General features: G+C 41.1%; 1 protein-coding gene across 2 annotated transcripts; it reads left to right on the top strand.

Annotated features, from left to right (window-relative positions):
- The first annotated feature begins 1,382 nt into the window (after positions 1-1,382).
- LOC134349023 (sarcolipin) lies at positions 1,383-16,273 on the top strand. 2 transcript variants are annotated; one of them, XR_010018560.1, is made up of 3 exons: positions 1,383-1,420; positions 11,742-11,859; positions 14,306-16,273. XR_010018560.1 is itself a non-coding variant. In XM_063052869.1 (2 exons), the coding sequence occupies exon 2, from the start codon at positions 14,434-14,436 to the stop codon at positions 14,527-14,529; it is 96 nt and encodes a 31-aa protein (XP_062908939.1). In that variant the 5' UTR covers positions 11,742-11,859; positions 14,306-14,433; the 3' UTR covers positions 14,530-16,273. The 2 variants fall into 2 exon arrangements, 1 of the variants encoding a protein (XP_062908939.1); XM_063052869.1 differs by lacking the exon at positions 1,383-1,420.
- Positions 16,274-17,633: the final 1,360 nt, after the last annotated feature.

Below are 17,633 nucleotides of genomic sequence, written 5' to 3'. Positions count from 1 at the left end.
ACAGACTACATGCCACATTAGGTTTATGCATGATCTATGCATGAGGTTCTTTCTCTTCATCAACAATTGTCAACAAGTGTGTCCTTAACTGTAACCACAAATGGAACTTCTGCCTGTCACTCTGATTCTCCATCTCCATGTCGTCGACACCTTTCGGCTTGCATTTGGTAATATCAGCCACATTTCACAGTTTACAATACTCAGGCATACCCAAGGTCAAAGCTTCTCCACCCAAGAACTAATGTCTACATCTCCTTCCCCATGAGTAGAACAAAGCAAGATGAGAGTACACGAAGTTTCACCCTCAAGTGTTGTATTGTCTCTATTACCAGATGGTACCTATATCCATTAGAAAAGAATTCCACTCTTCATCCTAGGGTGGTGCATTACCCAAGTACCACAAATGTCAGTAAAATTAATGCCCCTGGGATTGCCTGGGATTAAAAGAGCATTGGTTTCATGAATACAAATCCAATTAATAGTCTGAAAACAGAAACAATGAAGAAATGTTGGTTTCAGATTGAATGCAAGAATGCAGCTGTGTCCACTAGGGATCAGTGTTGGGACCATAGTCCTTTCTGATTTATATCAAAGACCTGGAAGTGACATAATGTTAAATTATTCAGATGCCATGAAACTTGAGAATACTGGAGAATTCAGCAAGTCATAAACTAGTAAAACGGTGACACAGGCAGATGCAATTTAAAATGAAGTGTGAAATGATTCACCTTGGTAAAATGAATTTGAAATAATATAAATTAATTTGTACAATAGTATCCGGTTTTAAAATAGAAGGTGTTGGGCTGTATCTACATAAACGTCTGCTGATATTAGAACAAGCTATAAAAAAGCATATGAGATATTTACACATTGAAACATAGGGAAGAAAGCTGTCCTTGGCCCGCAGCACCAAGTGCATGCTGAATAATATTTGCATCTAAAACAACCTGTGCACATTCCATTCTATCAACTTCAGTGGAACTGATTGGATTGAAGAATAATTCAAATACTGAAGGGTATTCTTACAAGTGTTTAGCAATAATGACCAAAGACAAACATTGGCTACTCAAGAATACTAATCTGCCTGTATAAAATATTTTGTTTACATACTGTGGTGTCATGTAAGGACAGCCAATATAGTTTATTTGGTGTTTCCAAAAGGGAATTGGATAATACTTAAAATGAAAGACATAATGAGCAGGTGTTGGAGCAATGGGGTATGATCAATTGGAAAGTTGTCTCAAAGAATTGAACTAAGAATACTGTGCCATGTGATCTCCTTCTCAGCCAAATCCTTCCATAATCTTATGTTGGCTTGTTCCTGTTAACCTATCAGTAGACACTGTGTACAAGCTGATCAGTATTTACTTCAATAGCCTGTGCTGGTAAAGTCTGCATCAAAACTACTGCAGCAGACCAGGTAGGTAGATGGGTTGCTCCTCCTATCCTTTGGAATCTCAGGCATCGCATCTTCCTGACCCAGATTTTACAGTCTTGTGCCTGGTGACTCGGCCTCAAGTCTGCATGGTGCCAAATTCATAGCTGTTGCTCGTGAGATTCAGAGTGAGTTCCAACGACAGACTGAAACTTGTCCTTTACTTGCTAAGGAGATATCACATTGACCATGGTTGAAATGGAACAGGAGAATAAGATTTAGTTTGTACTGTTGAGAATTGGGAGAGAGTAAAAAGTGGGTGATGATGTAGATGTTCAAGCAGGATGTAGGTTGTAGGAGGAAACATAAGAAGCAAAGAGCAGTAAATATGGACAAATCTTGGATGATAATATGAGTTTTGTTTGGGTGGTCCAGTTTTCTTCCACATCATGAAGGCACGTGGATGGCAAGTTAACTGGACATTATATATTTCCTTTAATACAGATGAGTGGTAGAAACTTGGGGGTAGCCAATAGGAAGGCAAAGAGAATAAAATGAGATTAGCATGGAATTAGAAACATAGAAACATAGAAAACCTACAGCACAATACAGGCCTTCAGCCCACAATGCTGTGTCAAACATGTCCCTACCTTAGAAATCACTAGGGTTACCCATAGCCCTCTATTTTTCTAAGCTCCATGTACCTATCTAAAAGTCTCTTAAAAGACCCTATCATTTCCGCCTCAACCACCGTTGCCGGCAGCCCATTCCACGCACTCACCACTCTCCGCGTAAAAAACTTACCCCTGACATCTCCTCTGTACCTACTTCCAGGCACCTTAAACCTGTGCCCCCTTGTGGCAGCCATTTCAGCCCTGGGAAAAAGCCTCTGACTATCCACACGATCAATGCCTCTTATCATCTTATACAATCTTATACAATTAACATGGCTATTAGAGATCATCACAGATTGGTGGGCTGAAAGGCCTTTTTTCATGCTACATGGCTCTGTGACTCTATGATTGTTCAAAGTAAAATTTATTATCAGAGTACATACATGTCATCACTTAAGACCCTGAGATTCTTTTTCCTGTGGGCATTCTTAGCAAATCTATAGAACAGCAACTGCAAACAGGATCAACGAACAACAAACTGTGCAAATACAAATATAAATAAATAGCAGTAAATAATGAGAGCATGAAATAACAAGATAAAGAGTCCTTAAAGCGAGACCGTTGGTTGTGGGAAGACCAGAAATAGAATGTGTAGTTATCTCCTTTTGTTCAAGAACTTGATGATTGAGGGGTAGTGACTTCTTGAACCTGGTGGTGCGAGTCCTGAGGCACCTGTACTTTCTACCTGATGGCAGCAGTGAGAAAAAAGAATGACCTGGGTGGTGAGGATCTCTGATGATGGATGCTGCTTTTCTACGGTAACGTTTCATGTAGGTGTGTACAATGGTTAGGTGGGCTTTATCCATGATATACCAGGCCAGATCTGCTACCTTTTGTAGGATTTTCTACTCAAGGGCATTGGTGTTCCTACACCAGGCCGTAATGCAGCCAGTTAGTACACTTTCCACCACCCATCTATAGAAGTTTACCAAGGTTTTTGATTAAAGATTAAAGTCTGTCACGAGCCTTGTGGCCTATCAAGCCAGTGCTTATATGCCAGTTTCCATGGCGTGAAGCGACTGAGAGTATGAGACTCCCCCCCCCCCCACCGCCCTGGATAGGACGCCAGTCTATTGCGAGGTTAACCTCCAGTATTTTTGCTGGTACCCAATCTCAGCTGGGTAGATTGGAGCATTGTGTGTTTAAGTGCCTTGCTCAAGGACACACATGCTGCCTCGGCCGAGGCTCAAATCCGTGACCTTCAGATCGCTAGACCAACGCCCTAATCACTTGGCCACACGCCACACAAGGTTTTTGATGACATGCCGAATCTTCGCAGACTCCTAAGGAAATAGAAGCATTGTCATGCTTTCTTTGCAATGACATTTATGGGATGGGTCCAGGATAGGTCTTCTGTGATAGAGACCCCCAGGAATTTAAAATTACTCACCCCCCCCCCCCCACCTATGAGCCTCACATGGACCTCAGGTTTCCCTCTCCTGAAATCTACAATCAGCTTCTTGGTCTTATTGACATTGAATGAGAAGTTGTTGTTATTACACCACTCAGCCAAATTCTCAATCTCCCTCCTGTATGCTGATTCTTCACCACCTTTGATACAGCCCACAACAATGGGATCATCAGCAAACTTGTATATGGTGTTGGAGCCGTACTTAGCCACACAGTCATAGGCACTAAGCAAGTAGAGCAGGGGGCTAAGTACACGTCCCTGTGATGCTCCTGTGCTGATGGAGATTGTGGAGGAGATATTTTTGCCAATCCGAACTGACTGGGGTCTGCAAGTGATGAAATCCAGTATCCAATTGCACAAGGGGATATTAAGGCCCAGAACTTGGAGTTTAATGCTTAGTTTTGAGGGGATCGTGGTATTAAATGCTGAGCTGTAGTTAATAAAGAGTATCCTGATGTATGCATCTTTGCTATCCAGTTGTTCCAGGGTTGTGTGAAGAGCCAATGAAATGGGATCTGCTGTGGACCTGTTGCTTTGGTAGGCAGTTGGAGTAGATCCAAGTTGCCACTCAGGCAGGAGCTGATATGCCTCAACACCAGACTCTCCAAGCACTTAATCACTGTGGATGTAGGTGCCACTGGGCAATAATTGATAGAGCAGGTTGCCTTTTTGAGGCAGCTGTTCTTGGGCACTGGTATGATTGAAACTTGCTTGAAACAGGTGGGTACCACACACTACTGGAGTGAGAGGTTGAATATATCTATGAAAACACCAGCCAGTTAGTCAGCACAGGTTGTAAGTACTCAGCCAGGTGCTCCATCTGGACTGGATGCTTTCTTTGCATTCACTCTCTTGAAGGATGTCACCTTCAGATACTGAGACCAGAGGATCTACATTGTACATCTACAGCAGTGAATTGATCACAAGAATGTCAGGAAATGCAGAGGAAGCTTGACCCAAATGCAGAGCACTGGAGATGATTTAGATTATGAAGACACTCAGTCCTCGTTTATTGTCATTTACAAATGCATGCAGTAAAAAATGATACAATGTTCCTCCAGAATGATATCACAAGAAACACAGGACAAACCAAGACTAAAACTGACAAAACCACATAATTATAACATATAGTTACAACAGTGCAAAGCAATACCGTAATTTGATAAAGAGCAGACCATGGGCATGGTAAAAAAAAAGTCTCAAAGTCTCGATAGCCTCATCATCTCACGCAGGTGGTAAAAGGGAGAAACTCTCCCTGCCATGAGCCTCCAAGTGCCGCAAACTTGCCGATGCAGCACCATTGGAAGCACCCGACCGCAGCGGACTCTGAGTCCGTCCGAAAACTTCGAGCCTCCGACCAGCCCCTCGACACCGAGCACCGAGCGCCATCCGCTACGGAGCACTTCGACCCCACCCCGGCCGCTGAGCAACAAGCAAAGCCGAGGACTCGGGGCCTTCCCCTCCGGAGATTTCGGACCACACAGTAGCAGCAGCAGCAAAGCAGGCATTTCAGAAGTTTCACCAGATGTTCCTCCGTGCTCTCACGTCCGTCTCCACCAAATCAGGATTGTGCACGGCACCCTACTTGACAAATAACAGACATCACCACCGGAGTGGTCGCTGCGAGCTGTGTTGCATTGCCATCTTCTCCTCTCCTAGACTTTAGTGATGAGTAATGACTTAAATAATCAAGTGCAAAATAACAAGCCACAAGGAGCTACAAAACAAAAGAGAACAGATACTAAACTCACAGGCAACAAGGTAACTGAAGGCTAGGAGCAACTGGTTGAGGCTGGCTGGTTCAATGATTGAACAAGGACTGTGGAGGTTTAAATAGGCTGCAGGTGATGAGTTTGGAATGAGCAGCTGGTGACTCTTGTTAGCTGGGTGATGGGAGGAGCTTGCATGTGCAGGTCTGGTAGGATCTGCTTCCCCCCTACAGCCGCCCCCAACAGCCCTGGATGATCCAAATGGGTCTGGAGGAATTTCTCGATGAGCGATGGATCCAAGATGTAATTGGATAGCACCCAAGATCTCTCCTTGAGGCCATACCAGGTACCCTTCCTAGTCAACTAGATAATGCACACCCTGTCCATGCCATGAATCTATCAACCAGTGTACCGTGTACACTGGACCACCTTCCACCATCCTAGGTTCCAGAGGTGCAGGCTTGGGTGGGTTGAGTGGTCCATGGACAACAGACTTGAGGCAGGACACATGGGAAGGTAGGTGTAATCATGAGGGATGGTGGCAGCTGGAGATAGTAAGTGACTGGATTGATGCAATGGGTAATCTTGAAGGAACCAACAAACCGGGGCAAGAGTTTGCGGAAGTCAGTGCACAGGGGTAGATTGCAGGTGGACAGCCAGACGTGGTTTGAAAGCTGGGGTAGTCTAGCTGGGTGCTGATGGCAAATAGCCTGAAGGCAGTAGATGCAGATGGCAGCTAGGTTGGCCCTCTCTGCTGTACACCAAGCATTCTGACAGCAGAAAACCTCCATGGGGAACAACAGGGGTTGGTAGCCATGAAGCACTTCCAAGAGTGACAAACCCATAGTCGATGAGGTGTGTAGATTGTGGGACAGCTTGGCCCAGAGCAGATACTTCTTCCATGTGGAAGGCTTAGAGGCGGTGAAACATCACTTCGCCACTTGCTGATTGGTTCTTTCTGACTGTTCATCGGTCTGCGATGACAGCCAGGTCCACCATCTCAGCGGCTGAGAGAAGTTTGGGAAGAGCAATAAAGTGGACCACTTTGAATAACCAGTCCACCATTATCATGATCACCATGGCCCCATTGGAAGGTGGCAAACCCGTGATACTGTCCATAGCAAAGTGAGACCATGGGCATCAAGGAACTGGCAGATGCTACAAGAGCCCAGCGGGCCAGGGGTTGGAGGAATTGGACTGGGCACATTGAGGGCAGGCAGCAACAAACTGGCATGGTTAGCCACCAGGACTGGCATCGCAGAAAATTTAGAGTCCGTTGTGCGCCTAGATGGCCAAAGAGGGGTGAGGAGTGAGCCCACTGGGATGGTTCAGTGCACATGGTTGCCGGCATGTACATGCACCAGGTGTGTCAGCCAGAGCAGGATCGAGCTGTAGGGCCTGGCGTATCTGGTTGTCGAGGTTCCAGACAACTGGGGCAAGGATCTGAGAGGCTGAGGGTCCATCTCCATTTCAGTTGGGTTAAACTGTTGTGTCAGGCCATTGTTGAATAGCCCCAGTCACAGTTCTAGATCTGCTGAATAGTCCTAGGAATGGAACTGGAGTTTCAGCTGGAGATCTGGAGGATCATTCCATGTGAACATGGAGGGCCAGAGTGATGAGGCTTTTGAGGTCTGTGGGCATCTCCCAGGTAGACAGCTTGCCTTTCAAGCACTCCAAGAGATGGTGATGGTAACAGTGCAGCAATGCTTCTGCATTCCAGCTGTGATCTGCTGCAAGGATGCTGAATTCCATGGTGTAATCCAACACCAAGTGTGAGCCTTGATACAGGTGAAGTATCTGATCCTCTGACTCCATTCCACTTCCTGGAAGGTCAAACACCCGGCACATCTCAGTGGAGAATCCCACATATTGAGAGGGGAGGAGAAGATGGCAGCACGACACAGCACACGCGGCCGCTCCGAAATGATATCGTATTTGTTAAATAGGTACCATGCACAATCCTGATTTGATGGAGACAGACGTGAGAAGCACGGAGGAACATCTGGAGAAACTTCTGAAATGCCTGCTTCGCTGCCGTTGCTACTGTGCAATCGAGAATCTCCAGAGGGGAAGGCCCCAAATCCTCGGCTTTGCCTATTGCCTGTTGCCGGGGCCGGGGTTGAAGCGCTCAGCAGAGATGGTGCTCGGTGCTTGGTGTCAGAGGGCTGGTCGGAGGCTCGAAGTTTATGGATGGACTCAAGAGTCGGCTGTGGTTGGGTGCTTCCAGGGTGCTGCATCGGCAAGTTTGCGGCGCTGGAAGCTCATGGCAGGAAGAGAGTTTCTCTTCCTTTTACAGTCTGCGTGAGATAATGGGACTTTCGAGAGACTTTGAGACTTTTTTTTACCGTGGCCATGGTCTGTTCTTTATCAAATTATGGTATTGCTTTGCACTGTTGTAACTATATGTTATAATTACGTGGTTTTTGTCAGTTTTTTTAGTCTTGGTTTGTCTTGTGTTTCTGTGATATCGTTCTGGAGGAACATTGTGTCATTTCATAATGCATGCATTACTAAATGACAATAAAAGAGGACTGCGTGTCCTCATAATCTAATCTAATCTAAGCTAATATTTATTGAAAATGGTGGCTTTATTGTCCCAGTTTGTGGTGGCCCAGGTCAGAGCTCACGCAATCGAGAGAGAGATGACAAAAGCAATCTTGATCAGTCCATAGAATACAGAGATGGTTGGAGCTCAAAGTGTAAGACACACTAGGTCAGGAAGTTGAGGCATCCAGTTGTGGATCCATTAAAGCATGTGGCACTGGAATCCAGAGCTCAGAGGAAGGAGGTTACCTGTTGCAGGGTAACTGCATCAAGAGTTGGAAGAGAGAGGTGAGTAAATGGTCAATGGTTTCCTGCTGCTTCTGGATCACATGTTCATGTCAATGATGACATCCTTTAAGTGAGTATTCTCTGCTGAGTCAATTGGAGCTTCACTCATCTGTCAGGAAATATAGGGAAAACTTGACCCAAACACAGAGCAGCGGAGACAATTAATAATCAACTGCAAAATAACAAGCCAAGAGAGGACAGATACTAAACTCACAGGCAACAAGGTAACTGAAGCCTAGGGGCAACTGGTTGAGGCTGGCTGGTTCAATGAGTGAACAAGAATTATGAATGACAGCTGGGTTTAAATAGGCTGCAGGTGATGAGTCTGGACTGAGTGGCAGGTGACTCTTGTTAGCTGGGTGGAGACTGGGAGGAGACTGCATGTGTAGGTCTGATAGAGAGAGCTTGAAGGTAATTCTTTCTAATCCTTCCTTGATTGAAGTTGTATACAAGTAGTTCCTACAAGAAGGGAGGGGGCTAGTGAGAGTCCTATGAAATGCTTAGATGATATGGATGCCATGGCTGAGTAGTTGGTTATCTATGTTTGTTTCAGTGCTGTCGTTAAGGATAGATATGCAGCTGAATAGAGAGCTTTGGTAAAATTATTCCTCCCTATAGATGCTGCCTGACCTGCTGAGATTCTCCAGCTTTTTCTGTACTACATTGGTAAGACTTCAATATTTCTCGTGACTGTACAACTATATCCTGTGTGCATTGTTTCTGACATTAAAATGGTTGGTTGTTTCTTCCCATTGTTGATGAAACTGATGCCAATATTCACCCTTAGTCCAAGCCTTAATTGCTCTGTAGCTCACTAAGCAGAAGTAACACTGGGAGCCAGTCCATAAAATTATACATGAAGAACCAGCTTACAAATGGCCTGCTGCCTGAGCGGACATTAACTGACACATAAAGTATGTACCCAGCTGCTACAACTGCAGTTTTGGGCTCCATTAGATATTAGGTTGGAGTTTCTTCTAGAAGTAAAAGAGAGTGAATCTGATGCTTAAACCACAGAAATGTAGTAGTTTCATTTCAACACTGTGTGATGTTTATTTTAACCAGCAATATGAGAACTTGAGAAGGCTGCATATCAGGCATAGCTGACAGTGACAGGTGTCAGCATCGGGATATACAAGAAGTAGTGTGCTGGATTCTATTCAATGTAGAAGGGACGAGAAATAAGGGTTTGCATTTACAGATGCTTTATTTGTCCATTGAAAACAAAATAACATTTCAGCCAAGTAGCTTAGAAAGTAAGGTGCTTTACAAATCTAAAGGCACCTGCGCATACCATCCCACTGATCATGTGCTTGATATTTCACCAAGTAACTGACAGATCTATAATGTGAACCTCTCAATTAGGTTTTCCTTTTCAGTTTTATGACTTCCTGAAAGCTTAAACCTTGTACTTGAGCAACAAAAGAAATAAGGAGGCACCAACCATCTGATCTGTCACTCACTGTGTCTGCCTAAGGTAATAGGATTTGAGACACTGTAGAGGGTGGATTGGATGTAGAATCCATATAAATTGAATCACCAGGCACAAGTGGTTTGAAGCTTGAGTAGGAGGTTATTATATACTAAATGGATTTCCATTAATGGCAAGACAATACTGAGGCTCAGTTTCAGGAGATTCAATTGGTAACTACGATAGATCAGCCTATAAAGAATGCACATCAAACTGTTTGAATCCTTGTCACGTCTGAGTGGAGTGTGAAGGAGCGTAGGAGAGTCAGACTCCAAAGTTGCACATGGACATCTGGAGCCCATCTTTTCCAGCAGGAGAAACCAAATGATGGTCAGTGCTGTTTTAGCATTTATGGATGAAAGTGTTGCCTAAGGGCTGAGGTCCTATTGCAAAGCAGATAAAATCACACTGTATAACATCTAAATACTGCAGTGGAAGCTCAGCTTTCACCTTGTGAATTCAGCTTACTTCCATAAATGCTCACACTGCTGTGATTGTGGATCTGAGCCATTCCTCAAAACAGCTTTGGGATGTCACAGCAATCAGACTTTCACTACAATTCATAGGCAACAGGCAGTGGTTTGGCAATTTCTTCATAGAGCACACATTTGTCATCTTTCCTCTAAGTGGCACATCCATTATTGTATTACACATCCCACCAGCGTCCATGTATGAAAGTGTCTGTCAGCTGGTCTCACTCATGGCAGAAAAGTGCATCCTGCAGCTGACTCCGCCAGCTCAACAGCAGCTATAAGTATAGTTGACCTTCTGTGGCACCTTCGACCTCCTTCATTACAAAAAAAAGCCATATCCTAGTATCTCTGCTCCTGCAATATTGAAAGTATTGGGTAGAAATGTGTAGGATAAGCAAAGATATGCATTAATTGCATGCGCAAGACTGATTGGACAATGATTTTTGCTGATAATCTTGACTGGATATATAAAACTGGTTGGGAATGATGATCTAGTTATTAATGGCCATGAAATACATAGAATGTAAATTGGGAAATGCGGTGAAATTAGGAATATTTGAATTATTTTAATTCATTAATGAGGAGGTACTAGCAGGCGAGCACTCAATGAGCATCTCAAACTACCTTAAGGAAGCTGATACAGCATTGCCTTCTTAAACACTGTAATGCTTATTGTGATGGTACTTCCACTGTGCTCTTGTGCAGCGTTTTCCAGTGATAGTAACACATTGAGAAGAAATACCTGTAGATAGATTTTTGCTGGAGCTTTTAAAGAGCTTAACCAAATACCACAGAGTATTTGTAGCTAACAAATATGGCTTCATAGCAATTGCAGAAACCAGTTGTTCCTGGTTCAGGGAGCACAGGCAAGCTCTCTAGAGTACATGATATTGAGCAGTAGGCAAATTGCTGGAAAAGTAACAGGAGAGAAGGAGAATAGGCCATAAATACTCAGGGTGTTCAAGAACGAGCTTTTCTAGCTGGTCCTAGCAGAACAGATCAGCAAGTAGAACATCTAGGCTTCATTAAGGACCATTGTCCCTGAAAAGTGTGCTTCTCTTCGAAGACTGCCATTATTTTGTACTCGCCACTCAAAATGTTTAGCCAGCCAGTGGTGTAGTGGTATCTGCACTGGACTTTGAGGCAAGTGGTCCCAGATTCGAATTTGGCTGGCTCTTTGCATGCTTTCCATCCATGCTGGGTTGAGTGTTGAGCTATCAACTCGGTCTTGTAACAAATAACAGACAGATGCTAAAGAAATGGCAAGGTTGCCATTTGATGCACCACAAGGTGCAGAGAGGAACAACAACAACTCAAAATATTTGGGGTATTCCGAGGTTAGCACTGGCTGCAAGTTGCAATCATGTTGAAGAGCAGGCAGTACAAAGCTGAGATGCTAACAGGTGCAAGTTAATACCACACTGCAATCACTAGACATATTTTCTGGGAATATTGAATTGAATATCTGTGTTTGCTCAATCGATTAGATTCAAGATTTCAGACAAGACAATGATGTATGAAACCTGCTTGAGCACCTTAATCATTGAAAAAAATAAATGTTTTACAGATTACATGTTAATATTAATAATCTTTTGACATCTGTGTTATTGAAAACTCTATTTGAAATAAAATGTATTAACATTTCCTGTTCTATCACCCGCTTTGAGTTAATGGCACCATGAATAGTACATAATTGAGTAATAGTTATACGGAAAACCACCAAGCCTTTGACCCATCCCACTTGTGACATCATTACTTTTATTGCCAAAAATATGGTGCTCTTCTCTCCCCTTGAGTACTTAGATCCCACTCGGAGACTCTCTGTCCAGACAGCACTTGAAGACAGGCAGTGAATGAACTAGGGCTGTCTACCCAGGCCCAGAAAGCATTAATAGCCGCAATTTGTTCTAAAAGGTAAAGAATGAAACAAATGCTTGTGAAGTAGTATGTCAAACAACAGTTATTTTGTTTACAGGCTTTGTACATCTTTCCAAAAAGGTATTTTTTTTAAAAATTACTGAAACTTTTAGCTAATGTACAAAGGTTATTAGATTGAGTTAAATAAGACTTCTATTGCATTTATCGGAAAGAATGTGATGGTAGTGTATGCAAGCATCTGAATATTCTCCGAACTTCCAAACTTTCTCTACTTTTTGGATTTTACTTTACAGGAACTAAAATTAGGAATCAAACTTTTAAGTTGGCTAATCAACATATATCAACACATATTGTGAAAATATTTGATTGCCAATATACTTTTCTTCCGGATGCATAGTACTTTTCCAATTACTATTTTTTCAGCAGACTGAATATTATCCTTAAAATTATGGATTTGTATTACATTCTTTCTACTGCTGTATCTGTTTATATATTATTCAGAAGACCTTTCTGGGTGGACTTTGTATTATATTTCAATGTATGTTTGAATTCATTTTTAATAAAACCTATCAATATGATAGGATTTGTTTATGCAAATGACAAATTGGAATATTTTAGACTATAATAGCTAAGGATATCTAATATTCAAATGATCAAGGATAGTTTTAAATTGATTAAGGCTATTCCACATCAAGAGAATGCATGAAAATTTATGATGTTTTAAAAATGTTTAATGGTTTAAATGTAAATGGCTTAATGAAACAATTACTTCACATCTCTCATCACTAAGTTCCCCATCTAAATAGAAGTCTGAGATCTTGTGACTGAGGCGTGTATGTATACTTTCCTTCTAAAGTTGACAGGAATCATAACCATAAATAGGAATAATGTCTACATTAATCCAAAAAGTATCATATTATTAAAAATTCTACTATTTAGAGTTGTTATTTTTCCTATTTTAATCAATTAGTATTAGTGTATTTTTAGAACACGGATTGAAAATTGGTTTGATCTCTTAAAGCCAAATGCTCTGGGAAGTGGTGTTAGTTACATGTGTAAATTAGGCTTTTTTGTAACGTGATACTACTCTACCACTTCAAAGTTGCAGAACACAGTCCAGAAGTACAGAGAATTGATTATAATCATGTTTGTTATTCTTGAATATGTAAGAAAAAAACTACAATAGATATGTAATTAGTTTATTATTATTAAAGGATGAATTTCAAGGTTGTTAATATCATGAAGAAAGAGTCTGACCAGTATAGGCTTCTATACTGTATTTGCTGGAAATTAGATAGACATATAGATGGATAGTTTGTTGATCCCAAAGTAAATTACAGTGTCTCAGTAGTACTGTATTACGATTACACAGATATACAAATATTAGAAGTAAGGAAGAATAAAAAATAGGTTACCTTTAAAAATAAAACAGATCTTAAACAGAGCTCTGGTAAACAGAGGTTAATAACAGTCTGACAGGAGGAGGTCATCACTTTCCCGAATATAGATTGACTCATTATAGAGCCGAATGGCAGAGGGTAAGAATGACCTCATTTAGCGCTCTTTGGAGCACTGCAGATGTCTTAGTCTATTACTGAAAGTGCTCCTTGTTCAGTCAAGGTGGCATACAGAAGATGAGCAACATTATCCAGAATTGCCAGGATTTTCCATAGGTTCCTTTGTTCTACCCCTGGCTCCACTGTGTCCAGTTTGACTCCTATAACAGAGCCAGCCTTTCTAATCAGTTTGTTGAATCTGTGGCATCACCCTTGTTGATGCCACTGCCCCAGCACACCACATTTTGTAGTTAGATTTCAAAATATATTAAATATGGTAAAGCTCTTTTTATTACTGTAGCAAAGTCACAATATTTTCTTTTTGGGGATATTTTGATTGTACCAAGGAGCTCACAGGCTCATTATTCTCAGTTGGTTCGGAAACTTAATGCTAATATTGAGAAATGCCAGGTTTTACATAAAACAGTTTGGAAGCAGTGCTGATCTTTCTCGTCTGAGTAGTTAATATCATTCCAGCAACATGTCAAACTCCAACTTCTAAAGATCAAATGAAGCTCTATTTTTTCACTCTTTTCAATGCTACTGATCCTTATAACTGCTGAGTAAGAATATAAGTTTCCTGCCAGCTGTGAACAGTTTTATGCTGTAGTTGCACATATTCTGTGGATGCTATCCAAGGCCATTTCAGATAGGGCTCCTGGAACCAGATGAGAAATGTGAGAACACCTAGGTCCCTGAAATTAAAATGGTATAGCTGCATATTATACCTTCCAGTCAACTACAACAAATAGCTCAAGAAGAAATTATATTGCAAAAGACAGGCCAGGGGATTTGTTTTCAATGCATTTTGTTCTTTTTAATGAGCTGATATTAGAAAGTTGAGTTTCTCAATTTAACAATTAACGATTCCACTAGAATACTCTAGAGATAATAAACAGGAAAGATTTATGTAATCTTTGTTTCAGACTACCTGAAAGCAGAAGGGCGGTGGAGGAAAATCCAGCCTGCCGTTAGTCTGAAGTGTTGGCTCATCCGAAGTGATCTATTTCCAAGGATCTGATTGTGTCATCCTGCTTACTTAAGCACAGCAAGAATGAGTAGATCCACACAAGAGCTCTTCTTGAATTTTATGGTGGTTTTGATGACTGTGCTACTTATGTGGCTACTTGTTAAATCCTATCAGGAATGAGAAACTGTCTTCAATGTAAAACTATCACTTACAATAAATTGTGCCAGTCTGTCATGGCTCTGTTCCTCTTTAACTGTTCAGTGGCTACTGTCAGATAACTTAACCCAGGAAATCACTTGCTTGAATTCTTGTTTATTTTCTACTTTTCTTCTTTTGCCTAATGCCCTATTCTTACCCCCTGTAATGTATCTGAATGGGCATGTGTCATCCCTTTATGATTTAGGAGCACAATTGTGAAGAGTGAAATTCCTAACAAAGAACAAAGTCACTCCACATTGTCAGCTTTGCACTATGCATGTACACCTGTAACTGTTGGGTGCAGTGAGCTACAACTCAATACAATTTGACCATTTGTGGACCTGCATGAGATGACATGGCACTGACAATACTACCATCAAGAATGTCGTCATTATTCAAATAGAAGATTAGTGTAAATTAAGCAATATTTCTCTATGACACTTTGTAGTCTGGTACTATGGTTTATGGTCTTTCACCTGGGTCACACTGTTCTGATCTGAAATCCAGAAATATGGGATGGCATATGCCCTTTGGTTCTTACAGCTACCTCTATGCTATTTTTAATATAATGTGTTGGTACATAAATGCTTTACTTATCAAATGGTACTTCAAAGGAAGTTTTGATTAAAACTGTCAATGCAAATGTACTCCCATATATAAATGGCACTACTAAATTCCAAACTGTTTCAATTTCTGTACAGTGAACAGTCTGCTTTCTACTTTTTGTTCTTTCTTGCCTTATCTTGAAATGAAAAACTTAATTGTCTTCACTTTAGAAATATTCTGTAATATTCCTTTGGCCTTGATCAATCAACTGTCACAGATTTAGGCCTGCTTAATTTCTAATTGTGGAGTTCAACATTATATTGAAGTGAATTTTCAGAAGACTAAAGATTAAATATAGCATCCCTTCATGTATCACTTTGTTGTAATTAAATATACACCCAAACTCACTTATTGTTTTCTGTTACTTTGTTCTCTACATACCAGAACTACCTTCATCAGTACATAAAGTAGTGTCAATTTATCAACTCATTAAATTTTACCAGGCTCGGATGTATTCCACAAAGTTCACATAAATGAAAAGTGAAATATAGTCCACGCTTTTGTATAGAGTTTAGATGTTTTTGTAGGCCCTGATGTGTTGCAATTCCAAAATGGTACAGTAGTAACCAATGGTTAGGCCACAATGAGGATTTATGATGATAAACACTTACTATTTGCTAGCTTTATGGTTGATTTACTCACTCACACTTGTTTTGGTTAAAAAACTACCAGTTTGCTATTCTGTGGCCACATGAGGATAACTTGCCTACATTCCAGTTTCGGGGATCTCTGAGGTGGCTGATGAAGCCAGTGAGGGATCTGTAGACTCTGGCAAGAGTAGAACAGGAAGTGCTTGACAGGGCAAATAGGTGGGTGGCAATGGGGTGTGTCACATTCCTCCCTTCCATCCTTGGTAATAGCTTTAACCTGCCCCAGTCAAAGAAACCTGCAGTTCGGCAGCCTGAGTAGGGATTCCCATGACTGGATAGGGGAATATTACATTTTTAAGGAGGCTCTGAGAACATGTTTATTTCAGTAATATTGTAAATATATTGTTTGATTAAGCATTCTTTGTTGTTTACGTAATTCATTACGAATTATATGTAAAAGTATGTGAATGGCATATGTCATTACACCACAATGTCGTAAGTGCCGCCTTACTAAAAAGAAATTAAGCGTACACATTCTCCCAGGCTCCTGTGTTTTTCTTTCAATTAGTTTTATGTTTGGAGTTATAAACCATAACAGTGGTGATGAGTAAGTTTTAAAATGAATCCGAGATGATGACCTACTTGTTGAAGTGCAGCGAGACATTTGAGTTAAAAAAAAGGCACAGCAAATTTTTTCTTTGGAAGGGGAGAAAGAGATGTTCAAATTTTTTTTTAAAGTGCGGCACATTTTTTCTTTGGAAGGAGGAGAGGATGGTTGAGTTAAAATAATGCAGAAAATGGATGAAATTCATGGGTTCATTAACAGAAAGTACTGGGTGATAATAATTTTAAAAAAGCTGCAGTAATGATTGGCTACTTTGGAAAGATGATGCTTTTGATTACACAAAAGATAACTGGGTGATGTGTACAGAACAAATTGAGCAGTATTTTGAAGGAAATGAAATAGCTGATGAGATACAAGTGCCGGTTTTGCTGAATGTAATTTGTGGAACAGCATATAGTTTGCTTAGAAATTTGTCTGCTCCATCTAAGCCAACCAAAATGAGCTTTGCTGCTATCATAAATGCAATGCAGGGACATTTCAAATCAAAACCATTATTGGTTGTAGAACATTTTAGGTTTCTTAAATGGAATCAAAAGGCAGGAGAGTCCATTTCATCTTATGTAGCTGAACTGAAGAGATTGTCTAAGAATTGTCAGTTCAGTAATGGGCTTAATGATGTACTGAGAGATCGTTTAGTTTGTGGAATCTTACAAGAAAACATTCAAAAACGGCTCCGAACAGAGGCACAACTCACATTAAAAGAGCAATTGAAATCACTGTATCAATGAGAATGACAGACAGAGAAGCAACTGAGTTACTGTCAAGAATGAAAGTGAGTGTGAACAAAATTGCAATATCTAAACTGAAACCTGCTTAGCTGAACAAATTGTGTTACCATTGTGGCGGGGCTCACATACACCAGATCAATGCAGATTTAAAGGTGAAAACTGCAGAAAATGCAACAAAGTAGGACACGTACAAAGAGCAGGTGGGACAGGCAAAAATAAATGGACTGCACAGGGAAGAGAAGAAGATAATACACAGTGCATGGAACTTAGAAAAATAGAGGGCTATGCGCTAGGGAAATTCTAGGCAGTTTCCAGAGTAGGTTACATGGTCGGCACAACATTGTGGGCCGAAGGGCCTGTACTGTGCTGTAGATTTCTATGTTCTATAATAAGTTGCAGTTTCAAAAATAGCACTAATCTGCATGCTGTTGATGAAAAATGTGATAGTGATGAGAGTGTCGCAGAACTAGATAGCCTTGAGATTTAAAATGTGAAAGCTAACAAGAAACAGCAATATGACTTACACCAGAAGTGAAT

This window comes from Mobula hypostoma, chromosome 7 (genome assembly GCF_963921235.1).
Source record: "Mobula hypostoma chromosome 7, sMobHyp1.1, whole genome shotgun sequence".
In the NCBI taxonomy this organism is placed as follows: Eukaryota; Metazoa; Chordata; class Chondrichthyes; order Myliobatiformes; family Myliobatidae; genus Mobula; species Mobula hypostoma.
Note: the sequence above shows the minus strand (reverse complement) of the source record. Positions and strands in the feature narration are given on the sequence as shown.

Excerpts from the sequence above, each read along its gene's own strand:
- LOC134349023 (XM_063052869.1), top strand. The coding sequence starts at position 14,434 with ATGAGTAGATCCACACAAGAGCTCTTCTTGAATTTTATGGTGGTTTTG.